Source organism: Bufo gargarizans, chromosome 8 (genome assembly GCF_014858855.1).
Source record: "Bufo gargarizans isolate SCDJY-AF-19 chromosome 8, ASM1485885v1, whole genome shotgun sequence".
NCBI classification, from domain to species: domain Eukaryota; kingdom Metazoa; phylum Chordata; class Amphibia; order Anura; family Bufonidae; genus Bufo; species Bufo gargarizans.
In genome coordinates, this window is record NC_058087.1 from 33,674,336 (window position 1) to 33,696,398 (window position 22,063).

Consider the following 22,063-nt stretch of genomic DNA (forward strand, 5'->3'; position numbering starts at 1 on the left):
TATCCTTGACACCATTATGTGAAGTATGCTTATGCTATAACATGACAGTGTGCATGATCCCTGTACTGTGACATCACTGTGTGCATTATTTCAATGCTGTCATATCACTATGTGCATCATCCCTGTACTGTGACATCACTGTATGCATTATTATTTCAATGCTGTCATATCACTATGTGCATTATCCCTGTACTGTGACATCACTGTGTGCATTATTTCAATGCTGTCATATCACTGTGTGCATGATCCCTGTCTTTGACATCACTGCATATTATTCTGCTATTATGACATCACTCGGCATATAATCCATGCATTGTGATGTCACTGTGCACCTTATCCCACTACAGTGACATCACTGAACATTGCCGAGTAGAACCCAACTTCAGACTTTGTTATTCGCCCCATGCCTACAGGTGACGCCCATGCCCACACTTGCTGATGGTTCTGCTGGAAATTATGTCTTTGGGGGTGCAGTTTATTGTTGTGTCAGAAAAAAAGAACCCCCCTGGGCAAGAACATGCCAGATACATCGACTGTCATTGACTGGAAATTAATGAAGTAAGCAGCATGTACAATCGGTAATCAGTCTCACAAAATCGGTTAGAAACCAAGGTCTAACATTTGCAACAATATAGAATACAACAAGCAAGGAAGGATACATTGTTTCATATGATTGACAGGTTAACTCGGGGCACCCGTGATCCCAGAGAAGTTGATTTTTATTAAACGTTCCTTGGAAATGTAAATTCAACGTCTCAGGAAACCTAATGTGTCGGTCTCCGAGTGCACGTAGAGAGAGGTGTGAACCTTTGCTGTAGCTCTCTGATCATTGAGGTTCATGAGTTTTGGAACTGGGATGGTTCTGAGAAAGACTTTGGCACCTTGTCTATGGCACCTGCTGGCACAACTGGCAGCCCACCATCAACCAGCCCACTTTCAAAACTGTCAGTGACCCTACGTGTAGAAATACAGACATTGTGAGAGTAGACGGCAGCGTGAGGGGATCGCCTGGACAGTAAACTACTGGCCGCGCTGCTTGCGTTCCTCCTCGGTGTTTGGATAATATAGGTGGCACTCTGGGTCACCTCGAATCGTGGGGGCTCCAGCAATCATCTTCCCAGTATTGGGGTTGACACACCAGCATTCTCCTCGCTGACCATTCAGGGACATCTTACACTGTGGAAGGAGATGGGAGAAGTAAAAGACAATCACTGCCAGAAAGAACAGATGTTACAGAGACTTTACTAGGGTCTATGCACTTTATACTATGTACTTAAAGAGGTTTTCTGAGCTTATAGAAAATACTAACTATACAATATTTGTCTGAATGATAAGAAGTTGATGCCATCAAAGTTCAGAAGTAAACATTTTTACATTTTACTGCCCACTTCTGTGCAGCACAGTTGTTTTTATGCTGCCAGGGCTTGCTCTGGTTGGAACTACCATTTAGAAGACTGCTCTCACTGACATTGGGGGAATTTTTTAAGACTGGCATTTTATATGCAGTTCTTAATGTGAAGCCCACTGAGGTAAGATGTGCCTAATTTAGTAGGAGTATGGTCGTGTAACTACATCTGGGTCTGTCTCAGACAGTATATTAGTAAGTGATTTATTTTACTCCATGTAAATCATTTACACGCAAATTGGTTGTGGTATTCCCAAGAAAATATATTTTTTTCATGCAAATGATGGGATTAGTGCAGGCCTAGCCCCTCGTTGCACCTTGGATCCACAACTTTCCATGCTGGCCCCACCCCTTGGTGCACTGAAGCCCTCATTTGCCGAAAAATAATAAAAGTCTTGTTTTTTCTCAGGAACACCACAACCGGTTTTTGAAAGAAGGGAAGCATTTTAATCAACTGGACCAACCCTACCAGGTAGTATCAACAGTGCGATAAGATTGATCCTGCTGACAGGTTTCATTGAGTAATGAAAAGAGTTGCAAGTTTCTAACATACATAATGGTTCAATTTCAAGATCTATGTTTGCTGTCAGTGAACAGGAACCTTCATGTTTACATCCAGAAGCTTAAAGCCTACACAGATCTAACAGTGAGAGGTGGACACCATTCTGTTTTGTGGACCCCAGGCTGAGGCATTTTACCATACACTGTACTGTGAGAGGTTTTTAGTCTGTGCTGATTTTTTAGGCATTAACAAGAATGCTCCCATTCACCAACAGCAAGCAGAGATCTTGCAAAAGCAAATACATTGAATCAAAATCTATTGGAAGTTGCAGAACTTATGCAGTCAATAAGCTTTACTCAAATACGTCAGGTGATTCCGGCCGGCGCTCACCTGTTTAAGGTTGAACAGGCCACTCTTGTCGCAGTTGGGGATATGAAGGGCGTACAGATGCTCCAGCGGCCCTCTCTCATCAGGGAGGTTCATGGATGAAATCCTCTCCAAGACCTGATCCAACTGCTGCTGACAGAGACTCTGAAAAATGAGGGGAGGGTGTAAGATTTGCAGCACATCAGCCACTGGTATCATGTGCACTCAGAGATAGCTACCTGGTCGTATACTGATGACATCACCAAACCATTACTTCTTGGTTTTACCTACCATGATACATTGTAACAAGCCATCAGCTGTGTCCCCTTCTGACCACCTGACCCACGTTGTGTCCTCACTTCACCATCTTCCCTTAGTGATGGGGTTCATCAGAGAGAGACCCTTTTTTATACCATAACTATGAGCCACACATTGATAGCTGACTCTACAGGAACCCTGGCAGAGATATTGGGTGGCTCTCCTCCTATCTCTGTGTGGAGGAAGGGACCTGACCACATTTCATTCTACTGGTACCATTTGTCACTCCTCCCCTAGGTTTCCACTGCCACTTCCATTATGTGACCACCATACTGATCACTCAAGGTGGAGATGGGCCCCTCGGAGCTGCTTGTCCTTGCTGTAGTATAACCCTAGTGTCTCACCCTCTGTCTTGGGTTCTTCTTCTCGTCATGAGGTTTGTTGGTTTTTGATCGGTGATGTTCATTGGCTCTTCCACGGTTCACAGCATCTTCCTTTACTGGAGGTCTCAATGGTCTTCTTGGTAAAATATCTGTCACCATCGGTCCAGCATTGTCCAACAAGTTATTGTCCACGAGCATGTTGTCTGAGCGCTCCTCCAGCATATCTGGTAGAAGAAGACATCTCAGTAAGGCTCATACATTGTCCCTACCATAGTCCCTACTACTGTGCAGATCTGATTCAGTAAATCACATCTAAGTATTCTACATACATACAATGCCAAGCAGCTGGTGACCTGTTAGTATTTACAGTACTCACTGCGGGTACATGATGAGGGGCAAATAAAACAAAGCAATATCCACATAGGACAAAGCTCAGGTGCAGAAAAAAGTATCCAAAAATGTAGAATGTCCTCAACATAGACAACAATCTTAGCCTGGAGCATATGGCGAGATCACTGGTTGTCACGGTCACTCCCAGGCTAAGGGTTTAGGATTCATTAGGTGGTGACCTTTTCATTTCCCTAGCTTCTAGGCCAGATACCTTCAACCCCCTAACCCCCACCCCTTGTGTTTGGTGTGGTGTTTCCTCCCACAACTCGTCGTCACACTGGGCCCCGTTCCAACACCATTCTGTTCTAAGGTTTAAAACTCTGTGCTGATTTATTTTATAATATATCTGTATAGAGGAGCGCTGTGTTCTGACTCAATAAGTTATATAATTCATGCTAACGGGAGCTCACTACATATGGATTTATACAGCCACCACTAGAGGGAGCTCACTATATACAGATTATATAGTCACCACTAGAGGGAGCTCACTACATACAGATTATATAGTCACCACTAGAGGGAGCTCACTACATACAGATTATACAGGCACCACTAGGGGGAGCTCACTACATACAGATTATACAGCCACCACTAGAGGGAGCTCACTACATACAGATTATACAGCCACCACTAGAGGGAGCTCACTACATACAGATTATACAGCCACCACTAGAGGGAGCTCACTACATACAGATTATACAGCCACCACTAGAGGGAGCTCACTACATATGGATTTATACAGTCACCACTAGAGGGAGCTCACTACATACAGATTATATAGTCACCACTAGAGGGAGCTCACTACACACAGATTATACATCCACCACTAGAGGGAGCTCACTACACACAGATTATACAGTCACCACTAGAGGGAGCTCACTACATACAGATTATACAGCCACCACCAGAGAGAGCTCACTGCATACAGATTATACAGCCACCACTAGGGAGAGCTCACTACATACAGATTATACAGCCACTACTAGGAAGAGCTCACTACATACAGATTATACAGCCACCACTAGAGGGAGCTTACTACATACAGATTATACAGCCACCACTAGAGGGAGCTCACTACATACAGATTATACAGCCACCACTAGAGGGATCTTACTACATACAGATTATACAGCCACCACTAGAGGGAGCTCACTACATACAGATACAGCCACCACTAGAGAGAGCTCACTACATACAGATTAAACAGCCACCACTAGAGGGATCTCACTACATACAGATTATACAGCCACCACCAGAGGGAGCTGACTACATGCAGATTATACAGTCACCACCAGAGGGAGCTTACTACATACAGGTTATACAGTCACCACTAGAGGGAGCTCACTACATACAGATTATACAGTCACCACCAGAGGGAGCTGACTACATGCAGATTATACAGTCACCACTAGAGGGAGCTCACTTCATATAGATTTATACAGCTAGTCTTTAACAGTGTAGATCTGCATGCCTTGAGCTCCCCCTATTGGTAGCTGTGTCAGGGGAATAAGTTCTTCGCACATGAGCGCCAGGTCAGTCACAAGCTCCAAATTTATAGTAACTTGGAACACACTTGGAATATACAGTATATACATACAAATCTCATTTTCCAGCATGCACACTTGCTTAGAAATTCTTGGACCTCCCATAGAACTGAATGGAGCATGCTAGGAGTTGTAGTTTCACAACAGCTTGTGCTGAAGGTTGCTGTCCCATGACTTAGGCTACATTCACACATGAAAATTTTTAACAGTCACTACATGTTTGTTTAAGAACAATCGTAGTGTATGGGGCTATTCACACAAAAAAATAGAACATGTTCTATCCTGTCCATTATCACTGACCAACAGCCCTCATAAAATTGAATGGCGCCGTTTTTTAACGCCCGTTTCTTATAAAGACCCTAGTTAAAAAAATCCAGTTTTGCAGATTTTAACTAACATAGTGTGAATGTAGGCTTAGACCACGGTGATCTATTGATTCCTACATTGTCCATTCCCTGGCGGCCCAGCCCTATATAAAATGACCACTGAGGTCCGGTTCGCATTGACATTATTATATATTTTTTTTTTAAATCAGATATTTTTTTAATAAACAAGTATTCAAAATAGAGAGAAAGAAAAAACAAAAAAAGAAATAAAGGGATGGGTATATACAATCAAAGATGGCATTCAGAAAATTGTCAAGGCTTTTTCCATAATTATCATTCCCAATCCCGGTCCTGTATGTGCAAACTGAGAACCCATGCGCAACTCCGAAGTCACTCCCCTCCTCACAGCCAAGGCAATCATAAGCCAAACTATGCCGCATTGATCCTATAAGACACCCACTTGTCCCAGATTTTTGTGAACTTGGCCAAGCACTGCCTTGTAATATATACTCATATTTCCAGATGAAGAATCTCAGCCATTCTGTTAAAAAAAATCAGCCCTAAGAAGGGGGCTGGGGTCTAAGCCAGTAGCTAGCAATTAATTTCCTGGCCTGGAAGGCGCAAACTGCAATTTGAAATGTCCAACAGTCCCGACACACACGTCCTCGGACCAGGCGGGACCACAATGTGATAAGCATCTTTAATACAGGTTAGCACGCCTGTCCAGAAATTCCGAGGTTCCGTACACTCCCGAAACATGTGTATCAGGGGAGCAGGACTTTTGGGTGGGGCAGGAAGCATCATTCCTAACCCCGATCCTGAACAGAAAGGATGGAGTCCGGTATTCTCTGTGAACAAGAAGTAATGGGACATACGCCGGCCTTCGCAGACGGATAACTGAGGTGTTAGCGCCAGTATGTCTTCCCATTGATCCTCTGATATATAACCAACCTCCCTCTCCCATTTTTGTTTGACCACCAAGGAGTCACGCCTCACAGATTTCACGACCACCAGATTCCTGTAAATGGACGATATTGGTCCATTCGAGGAGCCACAGGTGAGAATCCGTCGCAGCAATGGGACTGTTGTACATGTAAGCGACATAGATTTTGCCTGTACCTGGAATGCATGTTTCAATTGCAAAAATTGAAAAAAGGCCGTATGAGGAAGCGCAAACTCTTTCCTGAATTGTTCAAATGATTTAAACACACCATCTCTTTGCAGTTGATACAAGAACATCGCGCCCTTCCGTTCCCATGGGGAGAACCCCCGTATAGACAGCAAGTCCCGACATTGATGCCAAACCTTAGATATCAAATTAAGTGTCGGGTGTCCCGCCAACTTGTCAGAGAGACCACTATGTTCTGGTAAGCCTATAGGGGTTCATTTTCTATAATGTGGGCTATCAGCCTTGCAGATGCATTGTCCCCAGGGGTCCTCCTCCAACCCCTCAATTGCTGCAGTTGGGAGGAAATACAATATAAGCATGGATTAGGAATAGAGAGACCCCCTGAACTGGGAATGAAAATTAAGGTGGGTGATCTGGGACGGAGGAGATAAGAGACCTTATTCCACTTTGTAAAGTATCCAACCGAATCTTGGTCCTTTTTTTGCGCCAAATCAGACTTCTGAATAACCCTTGTATTCTAAAAAAGCTCAGTTGTGGGATCCAAACAGGAGAGCTATGTCAGACATACATAAGTATCATCTTAAGGAGGTTACACCACGCTCTGATCTTTTCAGACACGCTGTTTAGGAGTGGCTCCACATTATGTTTCACGTTTCAGCGGGGGCCGGGTCCAGCCGAAACAGAATGGACTTGTCCAGACCAGTCTCCAATGTCTTGTGTAAGAGACATTAATGGGCCTAACGACCCCTCCATATCCCCCACATATATGAGCATGTCATCCGCATATAGGGAGACGCGTTCCTCTCTGACTCCCACTGGGAACCCCGCAATTCTATTAGATGATCGAAGCAGGTATGCAAGTGGCTCAATTGCAATGGCTAATAAAAGAGGGGATACCTGACGGGTACCCCTCCCCAACTCAAAGGCTTCCGATGTACCACCGTTACCTCTAACCCTAGCTGTGGGACTGCAATATAGTAGTTGAACCCAGGAAATAAAAGTATCCCCGAATCCCATGACTCTTAACACCTCTCATGCCATTCAACACTATCGAAGGCTTTGGCGGCATCAAGCAATAGTATAGCCCGACTTCCTGCAGATTCCGAACGCCTCTGGACATTCGCATTGGCGTTATTGGATTCTGTTATAGGTTCCATTATAACAGAATATAACGGAATTCTAGGACGGAAGGAGCTTTGCTCCGTCCTAATACATGTCGACAGGACTACTTTTTCCATCATGTATAACGGAAACAGACGGAACTGTTATTTAGCCCCATAGACATGTAGGAGAAAAATCACCCAACTAAATTGCTATAGTCAAAGCTATGTATTATCGGCGGTAACCGTATCTCAAATCACAATTCACGCAAGTGGATACCCACAATTAAAACTTAACATTTAATTAAATCTACGTTAAACGATGTGGGCCCATGAATCAAAAATTATTTCTTTTTTTCATTTATTCCTTTTTATTCCCCCCCCCCCCCCCATCTGAACATCACTGAAAATCTGTGGAGAGACCTCAAAAGAGCAGAGCGTGCAAGACGGCCCAAGAATCTCACAGAATTGGAAGACGTCTGCAAGGAAGAATGGATGAAAATCCCACAAACAAGAACTAAAAAGACTCTTGGCTGCTAGAAAAAGTGCTGACAAGCTTTGATACTCGCCAATGGGGCGCTACTAGGTGCTAACCATGCAGGTGGCCCAAAGTTTTGCTTCGGGCCCTTTTAATTTTTAGTTGTTTTTTTTATGTAAAAGATGAAAAGAAAAAGAAAAAGTTTTTTTCTGAAAATACAAAAGGTCATGTGTCATCTTTAACTTTATGCCTTTTAAAGATCAATTCTAGGGATGCGCGAACTTCTGTTTTCAGGTTTGGCGTACAAGGTTCGGGTTATCTAAGAATTCCGCCATGGATTCCGCCACCACGGACCATAACTTATGGTAGACGAATCCATAACGGAATTCTTAGATATCCCAAACCTTGTTCACCAAACTTGACAACAGAAGTTCGCTCAACACTAATCATTTCATCTTCAATTTGAGTAAAAGGGGCTGTCCAAGGTATTTTTATTGATGATGACCTATTCTCAGGATAGGTCATCAATATCAGATCGGTGGGGGTCCGACACCCGGCACCGCCGCCGATCAGCTGGTTGAAGAGAAGGCCGCGCTCCGTGCCCGCACTGCCTTCTCTTCATTGTTTATCTGCTCTCCATTGTAACAGCAGCAGCGAGATTACAAGAAGCCGCTCCATTCACTTCCATGGTGGCTCTGTAGTATACATTTGAATAGGAACCAGCCGTCACACTGAAGTGAATGGAGCGGCTTCTTGTAATGATGCTGCTCGCTGCTGCTGTTACAATGGAGAGCAGATAAACAATGAAGCGAAGGCAGCGTGGGGAACGGAGTGCGGCTTTCTCTTCAACCAGCTGATAGGCGGAGGTGCCGAGTGTCAGACCCCCGCCAATCTGATATTGATGACCTATCCTGAGGATAGTTCATCAATAGTAAAAAGCTGACAACCCCTTTAACTATATACACTGCTACAGATGGATCTGGATAGATTGGAGGCTTGGGGAGAGAAGTGGCAGATGAGGTTTAACACTAACAAATGTAAGGTTATGCACATGGGAAGGAATAATGCAAGTCACCCGTACATACTAAATGGTAAAACACTGGGTAACACTGACATGGAAAAGGATCTAGGAATTTTAGTGAACAGCAAACTAAGCAGTAAAAACCAGTGTCAGGCAGCTGCTGCCAAGGCCAATAAGATAATGGGTTGCATCAAAAGGGGCCTAGATGCCGGTGATGAGAACATAGTCCTACCACTTTACAAATCACTAGGTCAGACCACACATGGAGGACTGTGTACAGTTCTGGGCTCCAGTGAACAAAGCCAACATAGCAGAGCTGGAGAGGGTCCAGAGGAGGGCAACTAAAGTAATAACTGAAATGAGGGCAACTACAGTACCCTGAAAGATTATCAGCATTAGGGTTATTCACTTTAGAAAAAAGACGACTGAGAGGAGATCTAATTACTATGTATAAATATATCAGGGGTCAGTACAGGGATCACTCCCATCATCTATTTATCCCCAGGACTGTGACAAGGGGACATCCTCTGCGTCTGGAGGAAAGAAGGTTTGTACACAAACATAGAAGAGGATTCTTTACGGTAAGAGCAGTGAGACTATGGAGCTCTCTGCCTGAGGAGGTGGTGATGGTGAGTTCACTATAAGAGTTCAGGAGGGGCCGGGATGTATTTCTGGAGTGCAATAATATTACAGGCCAGGGGCGTAGATAAAGGCTCATGGGCCCTGTGGCAAGTATTCAGTTTGGGTTCCTTCCCTCAGTGCTTGTTGGCAAGGGGCAGGGGAGCACATAGCCTTCCTGCTGCCAGAGGCAAACATTGAAAGGGCACCCCCCCCCCCCCCCCCTCCCCCATGCCTCATGCCAAATTCTTGACCCCTTCCCTCCAGTCAGAGGTGTAAATTGACCAGCATGCACTTTCTATAATACCAGTGTCTTATGTGGCACAAGGGTCTTTGGGCCCCCCTTCAGGCTCCTGGGCCCGGTAGCAACTGCTACCTCTGCACCCCCTATAGCTACGCCCCTGTTACAGGCTATAGCTACTAGAGAGGGGTCGCTGATCCAGGGAGTTATTCTGATGCCTGATTGGAGTTGGGAAGGAATTTTTTGGCTTCAGCTGGCACAGTTTTTTTTTTTGCCTTCCTCTAGATCAACTTTCAGGATAACAGGCCGAGCTGGATGGACAAATGTCTTTTTTCGGCCTTATGTACTATGTTACTATTCACAATAAGGGCTCATGCACATGTGCCCATGCTGTGGACCGCAAATAGAGGTCCGCAATGCCCAGGCACCAGCCGTGTGCCCGCTGTTCATGGATGTGCTTAAGCTCTCCTTAATGCTTCTCTGGACTTCCAGAATGGGTCTGCATCCATGATACGGAGAGCACGCGGCTGGTGCCCGTATATTGCAGATCCACTGTTTGTGGTGCGCCATATGGGCACAGGCCACACATGAGCCCTAGCAGTAATTGCGACCAGGGGTGCCCAAACTTTTGCATGTCACTGGAATATAACTGATCTAGAGCACGGCTTTCATTCTCCCTCTGCCATACTGGGAGGAAGAACATGCTGACTCAGATACAATGTGTCAACGACTATATAATAACAATGTATCATTGTCTATGTAATAACGTGTCCATGTAATAAGCATTTAGCAACAGACGAGCAGATTCGTACATGTCCCCCTGTGTCCACGACTCGCAGGGGGGGATCGTATATCTGGAGGGCACTGTTGTCCCAGTCACATTAGGTTAAATAAACTCTTTCACAATGTCTCAGCGGCTACAATTTCCCCAAGACGCGGCATTTCGTTATAACCTTCCGACCCAGATTCCGCTAAACCATGCCGAAATAGTCAGGATTATAAGGACATTACAAGTTACAGGGGGTTCTATCGGGTCATATCACATAAGTAACCCTATAATATGCTTTGCCTTCCCATAGGGTACACAGCTGGTGACTTAAGGGTCCATAGCAATCGGGGGTGGGGTGTGTGGTATAACTGAGGGGCACCAGTAAAGGTCCAATAGTAAACATGCATTATATAGTCAGTATCTGCAAAATGCAGCATACTGAAAAAGATATATACATGGAAACTGTCAGCATGCTGCTGTCGATGGATATGTGATATTTGCCTCTCTTTAGTACTTTGAGCCCTGTTGCGGGTCAGATTGCTTCCCTCCAATAGCCAGGACTAGTGAGTGCGCTCAGCTGTTTCCATGGCTCTGAGTGCGCTCAGCTTTTTCCATGGCTCTGAGTGCGCTCAGCTGTTTCCATGGCTCTGAGTGCGCGCTCGAGCCAGTGAGAGTTCCCCCATTCTGCTGATCATGATGGTCACAGCAGTCAGACCCACACCTGGTTCATTAATACCCAATAAAAATATTATGTTTGTATGTTTGCTGCTTGCTGATGGTTTCCAGCATACATTTTTCTTTTTACATTGAATAGAATAGAAATGGAGTAAAGAAATACATTTTTCATAGTGTAGGGATATGCTGTGTTTTGTATTTCCAATATAGCCAATGAAAACTGAGTGAGAAGCTGCCCATATAGACTGGTTATATGAGGACGAGACAACCCTGTGTGCAGCCCCTGGGGTGAATATTTGCCATGAAGATCTCCATAGACTATAACAGTGAGGGTGAACCTTTTAGAGACCGAGTGCCCAAAGCTGCAACCCAAAACTCACTTATTTCTCCCGAAGTGCCAACATGTCCATTTACCCTGAATACAAATATAACTTATCTTCCATGTACTTTATAATTTATCTATAATAGCCTGCCTTCATTCAGTGAGCTGTCTGTGCCATTCATAGCATACCCTGCGCTGATGAATGGCAAAAAAAGTCTAAGGCATAGTGTTACACCTTGGACTTCTTCCAGGGTGTGGGTGCCCACAGAGAGGGCACTGAGTGCCGCCTCTGGCACCCGTGCCATAGGTTCGCCATCACTGGACTATAATAAGGACTAAAGACTCAATAGGAGGCTGTAAGGGAGCATGGCTGGAGATAAGGAGCCCCACTGCATCTCAGGAGAGTACAGGTAAGAATATTAACCCCTATGTCATAAATATCGTCAATGCACTCATAGACAAAATATGCAACCCCCCTCTCTATAGCTGATGCCCCCTCCACACACTAATGCCCCCCTACTCTTCCTAGGTCAGGTTTGCATCCTAATAAAACCGTTGTGTACCTGCATCTACAAGGCCAATATCTCAGGCGCTTGTGGAGTTGGAACACACACAGGCCTTATCCAGCATAATTGTCTCCTAAAATACTCTGTGCTGCTGATAGCCTGTAAATAACACACATTCTCTGACCTCCCCCAAGATCAACATGCTGCTCTTCTAAAAAAAAATACGCTGCGCTGTTAGAAAACCCTGATTCTAGTATTATGTATCTCACAGTTTGTGACCTCTCGATAGATCAGCAAACTCCTCTCCTGAAATCCTCTGTGCTGCTGGGGGATCCTTCTCTCCATTTTGCACGCTTACCTCCCACAAGGTCAGCATGCTCTCTTCAGAAATACTCTGTGCTGTTGGGGGATCCGGGATCCTGCATCTTCTATTAAGTAACACTCCATGTTTGACCTCTTATAAAATCAGATTACTTACTTATGTCCTGAAATACTCTGTGCTGCAGAAAGATGATTATTTAACGCAAAGTCTCTCAAAGACAAAAAAAAATACATTATAAAAAAAAATCTGCCTGCTCCTCTTCTGAAATACTCTGTGCTGCTGGAAGTCCCTCCCTCGTGTGGGAGCTCCTTCCAGTCTGTAACGCTCAGTCCTTATTCACTGGTCCGTGATGAAATCCATGAAGATTTCTGTGAAGAATCCGTGTTTGGTCCGTGTGTCCGTTTTTGCTCGCTGTGTGTCAGTCGTGCTCCACGGACATTGCACAGCTAAAAATCTATTTTCAGAGCACCTCCTCTTAATGGTCAGTGAAACATGGATAAAACACGGATGGCATACATGTTGCCTCCATGTTCTTCATGGACACATTGACTATAATGGGCGTGAAGGATCTATAAACAGGGACAATATAGGTCATGATGATTAAAATGAATGGGTACGTGTACTGTCCGTAAATCACTGACATGCGAATGCTCATAAAATCATATCTCCTGAAATACTCTGTGCTGCTGGGGTACAATAGATAATATCCAGTCAGGCTCATCTCACAACGCTGCCCCTGTTTCCCATAGGATCGGACACCAGTAAATGACCAATTCCCTGGTGTTGGGGACGCAGGGCCTGCGCCGCGGGCATTCTTTAGGAGTGGAGCCCGCACGGCATCTCGTCAGTATCTGAAAGAACAGCTAATCAGCGCTCAGCACCAGCACAATCCTCGGATTATCCCGTGTGTACACAGCCATTACAGAATATGGCAGCGCTCCATCGCCAGCGGCACATTGAGAACATTCCTGTGCAGCGCTGACACACTAACCGTCCCCCAGTGTCCCACTAAGACACCAGACATGTGACTTCTTGTTTACAATGGCGGTATTAAAAGTATGCGCCCCCTCTAGAACTCGAGGTCCTGGCATCCCTAGTGGTTTACGAAATGATGTTCCCAAGAAATTACCCTGCAAAGCCCTGACCTCAAAGACACAATGTACAGGTATCCTGAAATACTCTGTGCTGTTGGGGGAGCCCTGCTACTTTCTCTACGTAATTCTCAATCTGTGACTACCCACAACATCAAGACAATCCTCTCCTGAAATACTCTGTGCTGCTGGGGACTGTGCACCTGACACTATGTCTGCGACCAGGCCACTTGTCTCCATCATTCTCCTCCAATCAGAATAGTACAGCTGTCACATGTGTCCCTGTACTTACCATCATGACAGCTGAATAGTGAGTGCAGCTCTGGAGTATAATATTGGATGTAATTCAGGATCAGTACAGGATAAGTAATGTATGTACACAGTGACTGCACCAGCAGAATAGTGAGTGTAGCTCTGGAGTATAATACAGGATGTAACTCAGCATCAGTACAGGATAAGTAATGTAATGTATGTACACAGTGACTGCACCAGCAGAATAGTGAGTGCAGCTCTGGAGTATAATACAGGATGTAACTCAGGATCAGTACAGGATAAGTAATGTATGTACACAGTGACTGCACCAGCAGAATAGTGAGGGCAGCTCTGGAGTATAATACAGGATGTAACTCAGGATCAGTACAGGATATGTAATGTATGTACACAGTGACTGCACCAGCAGAATAGTGAGTGCAGCTCTGGGGTATAATACAGGATGTAACTCAGGATCAGTACAGGATAAGTAATGTATGTACACAGTGACTGCACCAGCAGAATAGTGAGTGCAGCTCTGGAGTATAATACAGGATGTAACTCAGGATCAGTACAGGATAAGTAATGTATGTACACAGTGACTGCACCAGCAGAATAGTGAGTGCAGCTCTGGAGTATAATACAGGATGTAACTCAGGATCAGTACAGGATAAGTAATGTATGTCCACAGTGACTGCACCAGCAGAATAGTGAGTGCAGCTCTGGGGTATAATACAGGATGTAACTCAGGATCAGTACAGGATAAGTAATGTATGTACACAGTGACTGCACCAGCAGAATAGTGAGTGCAGCTCTGGAGTATAATACAGGATGTAACTCAGGATCAGTACAGGATAAGTAATGTATGTACACAGTGACTGCACTGCACCAGCAGAATCTTTTGTGTAATTATATAATTAGTGTAATGAGGCTTTATCTTATTGATCATATTAATAACAATGTCTCTTATACTCCAGGCCGCGGTCTGGTTGTTCGGTGTGTGTATAATAACTTGCTGATTCACCATTCCTCAGATATCTCTCCTCCTGGGGGGCCTTTCCTGCCCCTTTCCTCTTACAGTTTTAGTAAGAATGTCCCTTTGACAAGCCCCAGAGGTGGGGTGGTCAGAGGTATCAGGCAGGGGACAGTGTCAGGGATGTCATGGTCTCTATGTGAGTTGGCGCAGAGACGTTCTGGTTAAACAATAACAATAGAAGAATTTCATGATAGGAGCCGGATGGAAGAGAGTCGTGTAATCAGCACAACTGCGCACAAAACTGACAGGACCCGCCGTCCGAGCAGAGCCTTGGGCTTTGTACTGCTACAGAAAAGATGGCACCCCCTTCACTGAGTGGGATAAGGGATGTAAGCTCTAGGAAGGTGACAACCACAATTCTAAATCCGATATGTGCTCAGATGGTTGTCACTTCCCTTTCCCCACATCCAGACTTCAGCCACGTCCTGCAGATTCAGGCTCTGTTCACACCAACGTTGCAGCTTCTACTGATGTCAGTGTGAATAGAGCCTTACCTGCACTCGAAAAATGCCAATCAGAATCTTACTGGTTGCTATGGCAACACTCCCTGCCACAATGTATCAATTTAAAGATCCATTCAGAATTGAAAATGTGCATGGTAGTAAACAGGGAGCTCCGGCCTGATACAATGTATAGTCTGTGTATATTACAGCGTGGGCTCTATATTCCATCAGCCTGTGGTGAGTATTTCCAGGACACCTTTTTTCCCATTCAAGCCAACAGTTCCCATCCTAAAATGTATAGGCCCCCTAACTGGTCTCGTCCAGGGGTTATCCATGAATTATTAGAATAGCTTGACTTAAAGGGGAGGTTCACTCTGAACAGTCTTTGTTCAGTGACCTTTTCATTATATTTTCTTCTCCACTCATGTCTAAAGCTTTACAACTCTAGCATTCAATGGATAAGCGATACATAGGTGATAAATACTTCAGGGTAGAATGCTCCTTTAACTATCAGGTCACGTGTCTGGGTGGAGCTAAGATGTCATCCAGCCAGCAGAATTTTGAATGCAGCTCTGGATGTGACTGGAGAACAAATGTAGAAGTGAAATCATTTTTAGTGAGATCTTGAAGAAATGTCAGAGATGTCTATGACTCCAGGTTGGTATATGTTATTACAGACAGGTGATTCGGCCCATCTTCTAGGATGAATGCAATGGATGCAATTTGCCGACAGCGGCGATATTAGTGGGGGCAGTGCCGCCATATCTTCTCTTCTCTCCCTTGCCATCTTCTAGGATCCCCAATCCCGCTGTACAAGTTCATTCAGGACGCGTCTATCAATGTGGAGAGAGTTGAAAGTCGCACACTAATTTGAGGCGTCACCGTTTTCCCGCCTCACGCTGTTAGGACATGTTGGTCGTCTCCAGGGCTGGAATCCCTTTGGCAAGTTAAGCAAAATATTTTTTTTGTGTGTGTGTCACCCAGGTAAGTACGCCCTGCGGGCACACAGGGGGCTGACAGAGCGATGACTATTACAGAGGAGGTTCCCAGGCTCAAAGATACAAAGCAAGTGAACCGAAACTGCATCGCTGTCAAAACCGAAATGCAAAAGGTTCTACAATTCTTCCTGCATCAATCTGTCCAAGGAAGGTGGGGGGGGGGTGAAGCACCAGGGTGTCCAGGGATCACAATCCACCTGGAAAAAGGGTCAACCGAAAAACCGTGTCCGGCACTGCTGCATCTTTGCTGTATGGAATGAATACAGAAATCACTGACGCATTTTGGGCTACACTAGCCCTAAGGCTACTTTCACACTTGTGGAAGAGTGATCCGGCAAGCAGTTCTGTTGCCGGAATCTGCATGCAAACGGACAGCATTTGTAGACGGATCCGGATGCGGATCAGTCTCACAAATGCATTGCAAGGACAGAACCGTCTGTCATCCGGACAAACTGATCAGTTTCTATTTTTTCCCCCACAATTTTAAAGGTCTGCGCATGCGCAGACCGGAAGGACGGATCCGGCACTAATACATTCCTATGGAAAAGAATGCCGGATCCGGCATTGAGGTAAGTGTTCAGTTTTTTGGGCCGGAGATAAAACCGTAGCATGCTGCGGTATTATCTCCGTCCTGGAAAGTCAGAAAGACTAAACTGAAGACAATCCTGATGCATCCTGAACGGATTGCTCCACATTCAGAATGCATGGAGATAAAACTGATCAGTTATTTTCCGGTATTGAGCCCCTAGGATGGAACTCTATGCCGAAAAAAGAAAACACAAGTGTGAAAGTAGCCTTATCTCAAAGCTTCTTGACATTGACATTTACAACATTAAATAATAAAATGAAGGGGATGAGTAACCAATCAAATCAGAGAATTAATAAAAATAGATAAAAATATTTACAGAAACTTTCTCAAATTATTTGTGTCAATTTTTATTGATTCTCTGATCTCATTGGTTGCTCATCCCCTTGATTTCATTATTTCATGTTGTAAATGTCTATGTCGAAAGCTTTGAGAAAAGGCTAGTGTAGCTCGAAACGCGCCAGTATTTTCTGTATTTATTCCAGCAATGCCAGGCAAGAGTTTTCTTTTAATAACAATCAACTATTTCAATCCAAGTTGTCGCCCATGTTTCCGCACACCCTGTTTGGCCGCCTCGGTACCTACTTCACTATTAGATCCAATCCCTCTCTCCTTTTTCACTGCTGGAGTGTCAGGCTTTATTGTCAATCTTTAGGCTAGGGCTACAAGTCGCTGAAAAGTCACACGACACAAAAATAAGTGCAATCTGCCGACATGTGACCTGTGACACAAAATCCAGCAGAGTTGGATTTTATGCGACTGTTCGCATCTCAGGGGCAGCATGTCGCATGTCTCATGGGAATGCCATTGATATACATTATATGAAATGTCACAACTTTCCTATTACGCGGCACATGTCGCAGTGTAGCCCTCACCTTAATGTACTTCTAGAATTATAATTATTAACTAGGAAGTTTATATAGAAAAGGTCTATAGGTATTGTCCATAGCAGTGAGCAGCATGAGATGTTTTTGGTACAGCTCAGTAAGGAAAATGTTACTCTGCTGGTTAAGAACTTACTAGTAATGGGTTTATCATAAAATAACACTAAAAGACGGAAAGGAAAGGAAAAGGAAATTAAAAAAGTATTACCGAATATTCAAGGTCAAACAAAATAATAATAACAATAATAATAATAATTCGGCTTCCAGCCACCACTAGGGGGAGCTCATTGCATACTGATTTACACACAGACCAGAATATAATGAATTGTATATATTAAGCTCCGAAGCACCCCCTAGTGGTGGTTATTGTTACTGATAGTGGAGGGACAAAGGATTCAGATATGTTCCAATCCCTTCTAATCATACGGCAATACCATGCAATGCTGCCGTACTGCAGCTGTAGGCACAGGTTTGATTGAGGTACAACATTTGTTAAAATTAAGTCACTGTGGCTAGTTTAAGACCACAATGGAAGGTGCTGTTTTACAATATGATCGCTAGCTACAGTATATTTGCCTGCAAGTGCAGCGCTTTTCGGAGCAGGAACCCCTCACTACAGGCGATGTCCAATGTTCACTGCTCAGCAAAGCAAGTCCTCAGCAGCTGAAAACACGAGGTCAGAAAAGGTAAGGCCAAAGCTTACAGTATCTGTCGTGTCGTAATAACTTAGTGATTGTTTGCTTTATGCTGTTTTCTCATGGTTGGGACTGAAAGAGGAAAACACAAAGAATTCACTAAGAGGTCAGAAAATCACAGCTCTAAACGGCACCAAATGGGAACTGATATGAAACAAAATTATATAAATGGCCTTCAACAAAACTGCCCGTCACTGGCCGAGATACGATGGATTCTTGGCTGCAGCGTCCCCTTGTGTTTCTGCAGCAGAAATGAATGCTACTCGGGAGAGAGGACTATGATAACGGCAGACAATTGTTACCCAAAAAAGGAGAACCGGAGGACAAGATGTTAATATCTAATTACTTCTGGGAATATTGTAACCTTCCATTGCTAAATACTTTGCATCCCCACAAATCCCTTGGTTGAATCTGATGGACTTATGTCTTTTTTCAACCGTATTAACTATGTAAATAGGTTTATGGTAATTTGAAAATATTGCATTATTACAAATGCTAATGCACCATATGAGACAAATCTAATACAGCCCCAATTCACAAAAAAACTAGAAACTACTATAATACTGCTCCTATGTATAAGAATATAACTACTATAATACTGCTCCTATGTACAAGAATATAACAACTATAATACTGCTCCTATGTACACGAATAGAACTACTATAATACTGCTCCTATGTATAAGAATATAACTACTATAATACTGCTCCTATATACAAGAATATAACTACTATAATACTGCTCCTATATACAAGAATATAACTACTATAATACTGCTCATATGTACAAGAATATAACTACTATAATACTGCCCCTATGTACAAGAATATAACTACTATAATACTGCTCCTATGTACAATAATATAACTACTATAATACTGCTCCTATGTACAAGAATATAACTACTATAATACTGCTCCTATGTACAAGAATATAACAACTATAATACTGCTCCTATGTACACGAATAGAACTACTATAATACTGCTCCTATGTATAAGAATATAACTACTATAATACTGCTCCTATGTACAGGAATATAACTACTATAATACTGCTCCTATGTATAAGAATATAACCACTATAATACTATACAAGTATAATACATGAACTTAAGATAAGTAACATAACTTTTCATGTAGATCCATTCTATAAACTATAAAATAGTTTTAGTGGAGTCTTTGTCTGGCTTTACTATGTCCTGTAAATTACACTTTCCAGTGACAATGTAAGAATCAGTGATCCAAAAAATATTGCATGAACTGTCATAAAGTCTGCTTATCCCATCCATATAGGTTGCTGTATGTTCGTGGACACACACTGACGCCATTCTTTTGCTTCGGCCTCTAGTGCCCAAAGCTTAAACACACATCTACATCATCAGGTGACCTCCAATATTCGTATAATCATAATATGCATAAAATAAAACAAAAAACTGGACAGCCCTGAAGAGCATGTGACAGGTGCAAGTCCAGTTGCAGGTCACTCTACATCACCACCTGGTGGTCAGACAGAGCGCAGCAGGCTCTAATTTATCACATTTTTTATTTTATTTTTTATAAATTAACCTTAATTCTTCTATAATAAAAAGTTACACAACTTTCCTTATACTTTAGATGCCAATTACCACTTTGAAGAACTCTGCTTGCTGTCAGGTAATGAAATTAGTCTTGCTTACAGCTAAAAACTGAAAACTTGTACAGACTTGATACTTTGGTATCCAGTTTAATTCATGCGCTACAAACTCAGCACATCAGTACCATGTTGGTCTGGTAGTTTGCTACAATGTATCAGTGCAAGTAAAAGTTATCAGCAGGCCGTTTAGCTGGTGGTAGTTTTGTTGACCGGACACAACTGTAGCAATGTGCAATGAGAAGTATTAGGTCAGGATGGGTTTTCATTCTCTGGACCTAAAGAGCAATATTCTGAAAGGAAGCAGAGATCTGGGGAATGATGAGAAGTTGAACTACAAATAATATTATAATGTGTCACTCCAACATCATTTCATCAGGAACTCCGCATGGTATTTCTGTCTGGCACCAGACGAGCAATTATAAAAACTGCTAACAGAACGCAGACCTTCCCATGCAATTCCCAGATTATGCGCCTCTAATTACAGGTGCGACTGAGAGATGATCACCTGTCCTGCAACATCCAATCACAATACAAGCTGCTCAGGAGGTAATAGGGCAAATATGCAGAAGCATGCCCCCCCCCCCCCCCAGTGTAAGTAAAGTATAAGGACCAAATGTGGATCCCAAGGTCACTTCTAATATTCTTATAATGTACAGTAGGGAGCACATTACCCGTTATAATACAGATACCAGCTGCAGCAGGAGAGGATGGGGGCCCTTCACTCATATAATGCTTATCCATTTCACAGCTGTTCTGCAGTAGCTGAAGTGTGTATAATGTTGTTCTGCAGCAGCTGAGGTGTGTTATTATGCTCTGCAGTATTTCAGGTGTGTGTACTATGAGGCATGTATTATGAGGTTCTGCAGCAGCTGAGGTGTGTATTATGAGGTTCTGCAGCAGCGGAGGTGTGTATTATGAAGTTCTGCAGCAGCTGAGGTGTGTATTATAAGGCACAGCTTCAGGTGATGTGTGTATTATGAGGTTCTGCAGCAGCTGAGGTGTGTATTATAAGGCACAGCTGCAGATGATGTGTGTATCATGAGGTTCTGCAGCAGCTGAGGTGTGTAGTATGAGGTTCTGCAGCGGATGATGTGTGTATTATAAGGCACCGCTGCAGATGATGTGTGTATTATGAGTTCCAGCTATGGCCGAGGAGTGCGATATTAAGCTCTGCGGCAGCCAAGGTGCGTGCTATGGGGTTCTGCAGCAGCTGAGGTGGGAATTATGAGTTCCAGCAGGTAAGTTGTGTGCATGATATACTCCTCAGCTTCTGCAGAACCTCAAGCATCTTGTGAAAGAAGAATCAGGACTTAACTGTATCTCACTGACCTGAAGCCCTTCTTCAACAAGGCTGGACCAGGGGGAGATAGCAGCGGCAGCAGTCAGGAACACATATTGCGGATATATCATTATAATGTATACAACATCTAATAACATTATAACAATGTATATAATACACTCCTGATATCTGCTGTATCTGCAGAGCGTTCTGTTTCTGACCTGTGCGCTCAGACATCGCAGTCTATTATAAGCGATTACGCAATCCAGGGCCTGAGGGTATTAAAGTTAATAAAATTCACCTCTCACTTTATGAGCTGTAGAGAATGCATTTGGCCTCTAGGCCTCTGTCGTTATATGTGCGAGGGCGACTGATGACGTCCTTGTGTATAATATATCATTCATAATGTACATGCGTTTAATGAGGGGAGATCGGAGTCTCTGCATGACTGAATGCGATTGCAAGAAAGTCAACTTTTCTAATAGTCTTCATTACAAATCTCCTACCGTTTTGTGTATACAGCACCTATGCAGACTTTTGTCTCCATGGTTACATACTACAAACAAATTCTGCATATTCATGTATTAGAACATCTCTTTTTTTAAATCTCTTCCTGTAGAGGCATCTGTGGCAGAGTAGCTCCATGTTATTAACTCTGCATCTCCACAAGCAGACAACACCAACTGAGCTCTGAACCTGCATCTCCACAAGTAGGGATCACCCACTGACCTCTGAACCTGCATCTCCACATGTAGGGAACACCCAGTGAACTCTGAACCTGAAGCTCTACAAGTAAGGAACACTCACTGACCT

At 43.6% G+C, this 22,063-nt stretch overlaps 1 protein-coding gene across 1 annotated transcript in view; it reads right to left on the bottom strand.

Annotated features, from left to right (window-relative positions):
- Nucleotides 1-484: 484 nt before the first annotated feature.
- IGFBP2 (insulin like growth factor binding protein 2) overlaps nucleotides 485-22,063 on the bottom strand; it is a 28,717-nt gene continuing 7,138 nt past the window's right edge. The window contains exons 2-4 of the mRNA XM_044304146.1: nucleotides 2,936-3,138; nucleotides 2,298-2,438; nucleotides 485-1,176 (exon numbers count right to left, since the gene is read on the bottom strand). Of these exons, the coding sequence (XP_044160081.1) occupies nucleotides 1,021-1,176; nucleotides 2,298-2,438; nucleotides 2,936-3,138 (500 nt within the window). The 3' untranslated portion in view covers nucleotides 485-1,020. The remainder of the gene's footprint in view (nucleotides 1,177-2,297; nucleotides 2,439-2,935; nucleotides 3,139-22,063) is intronic.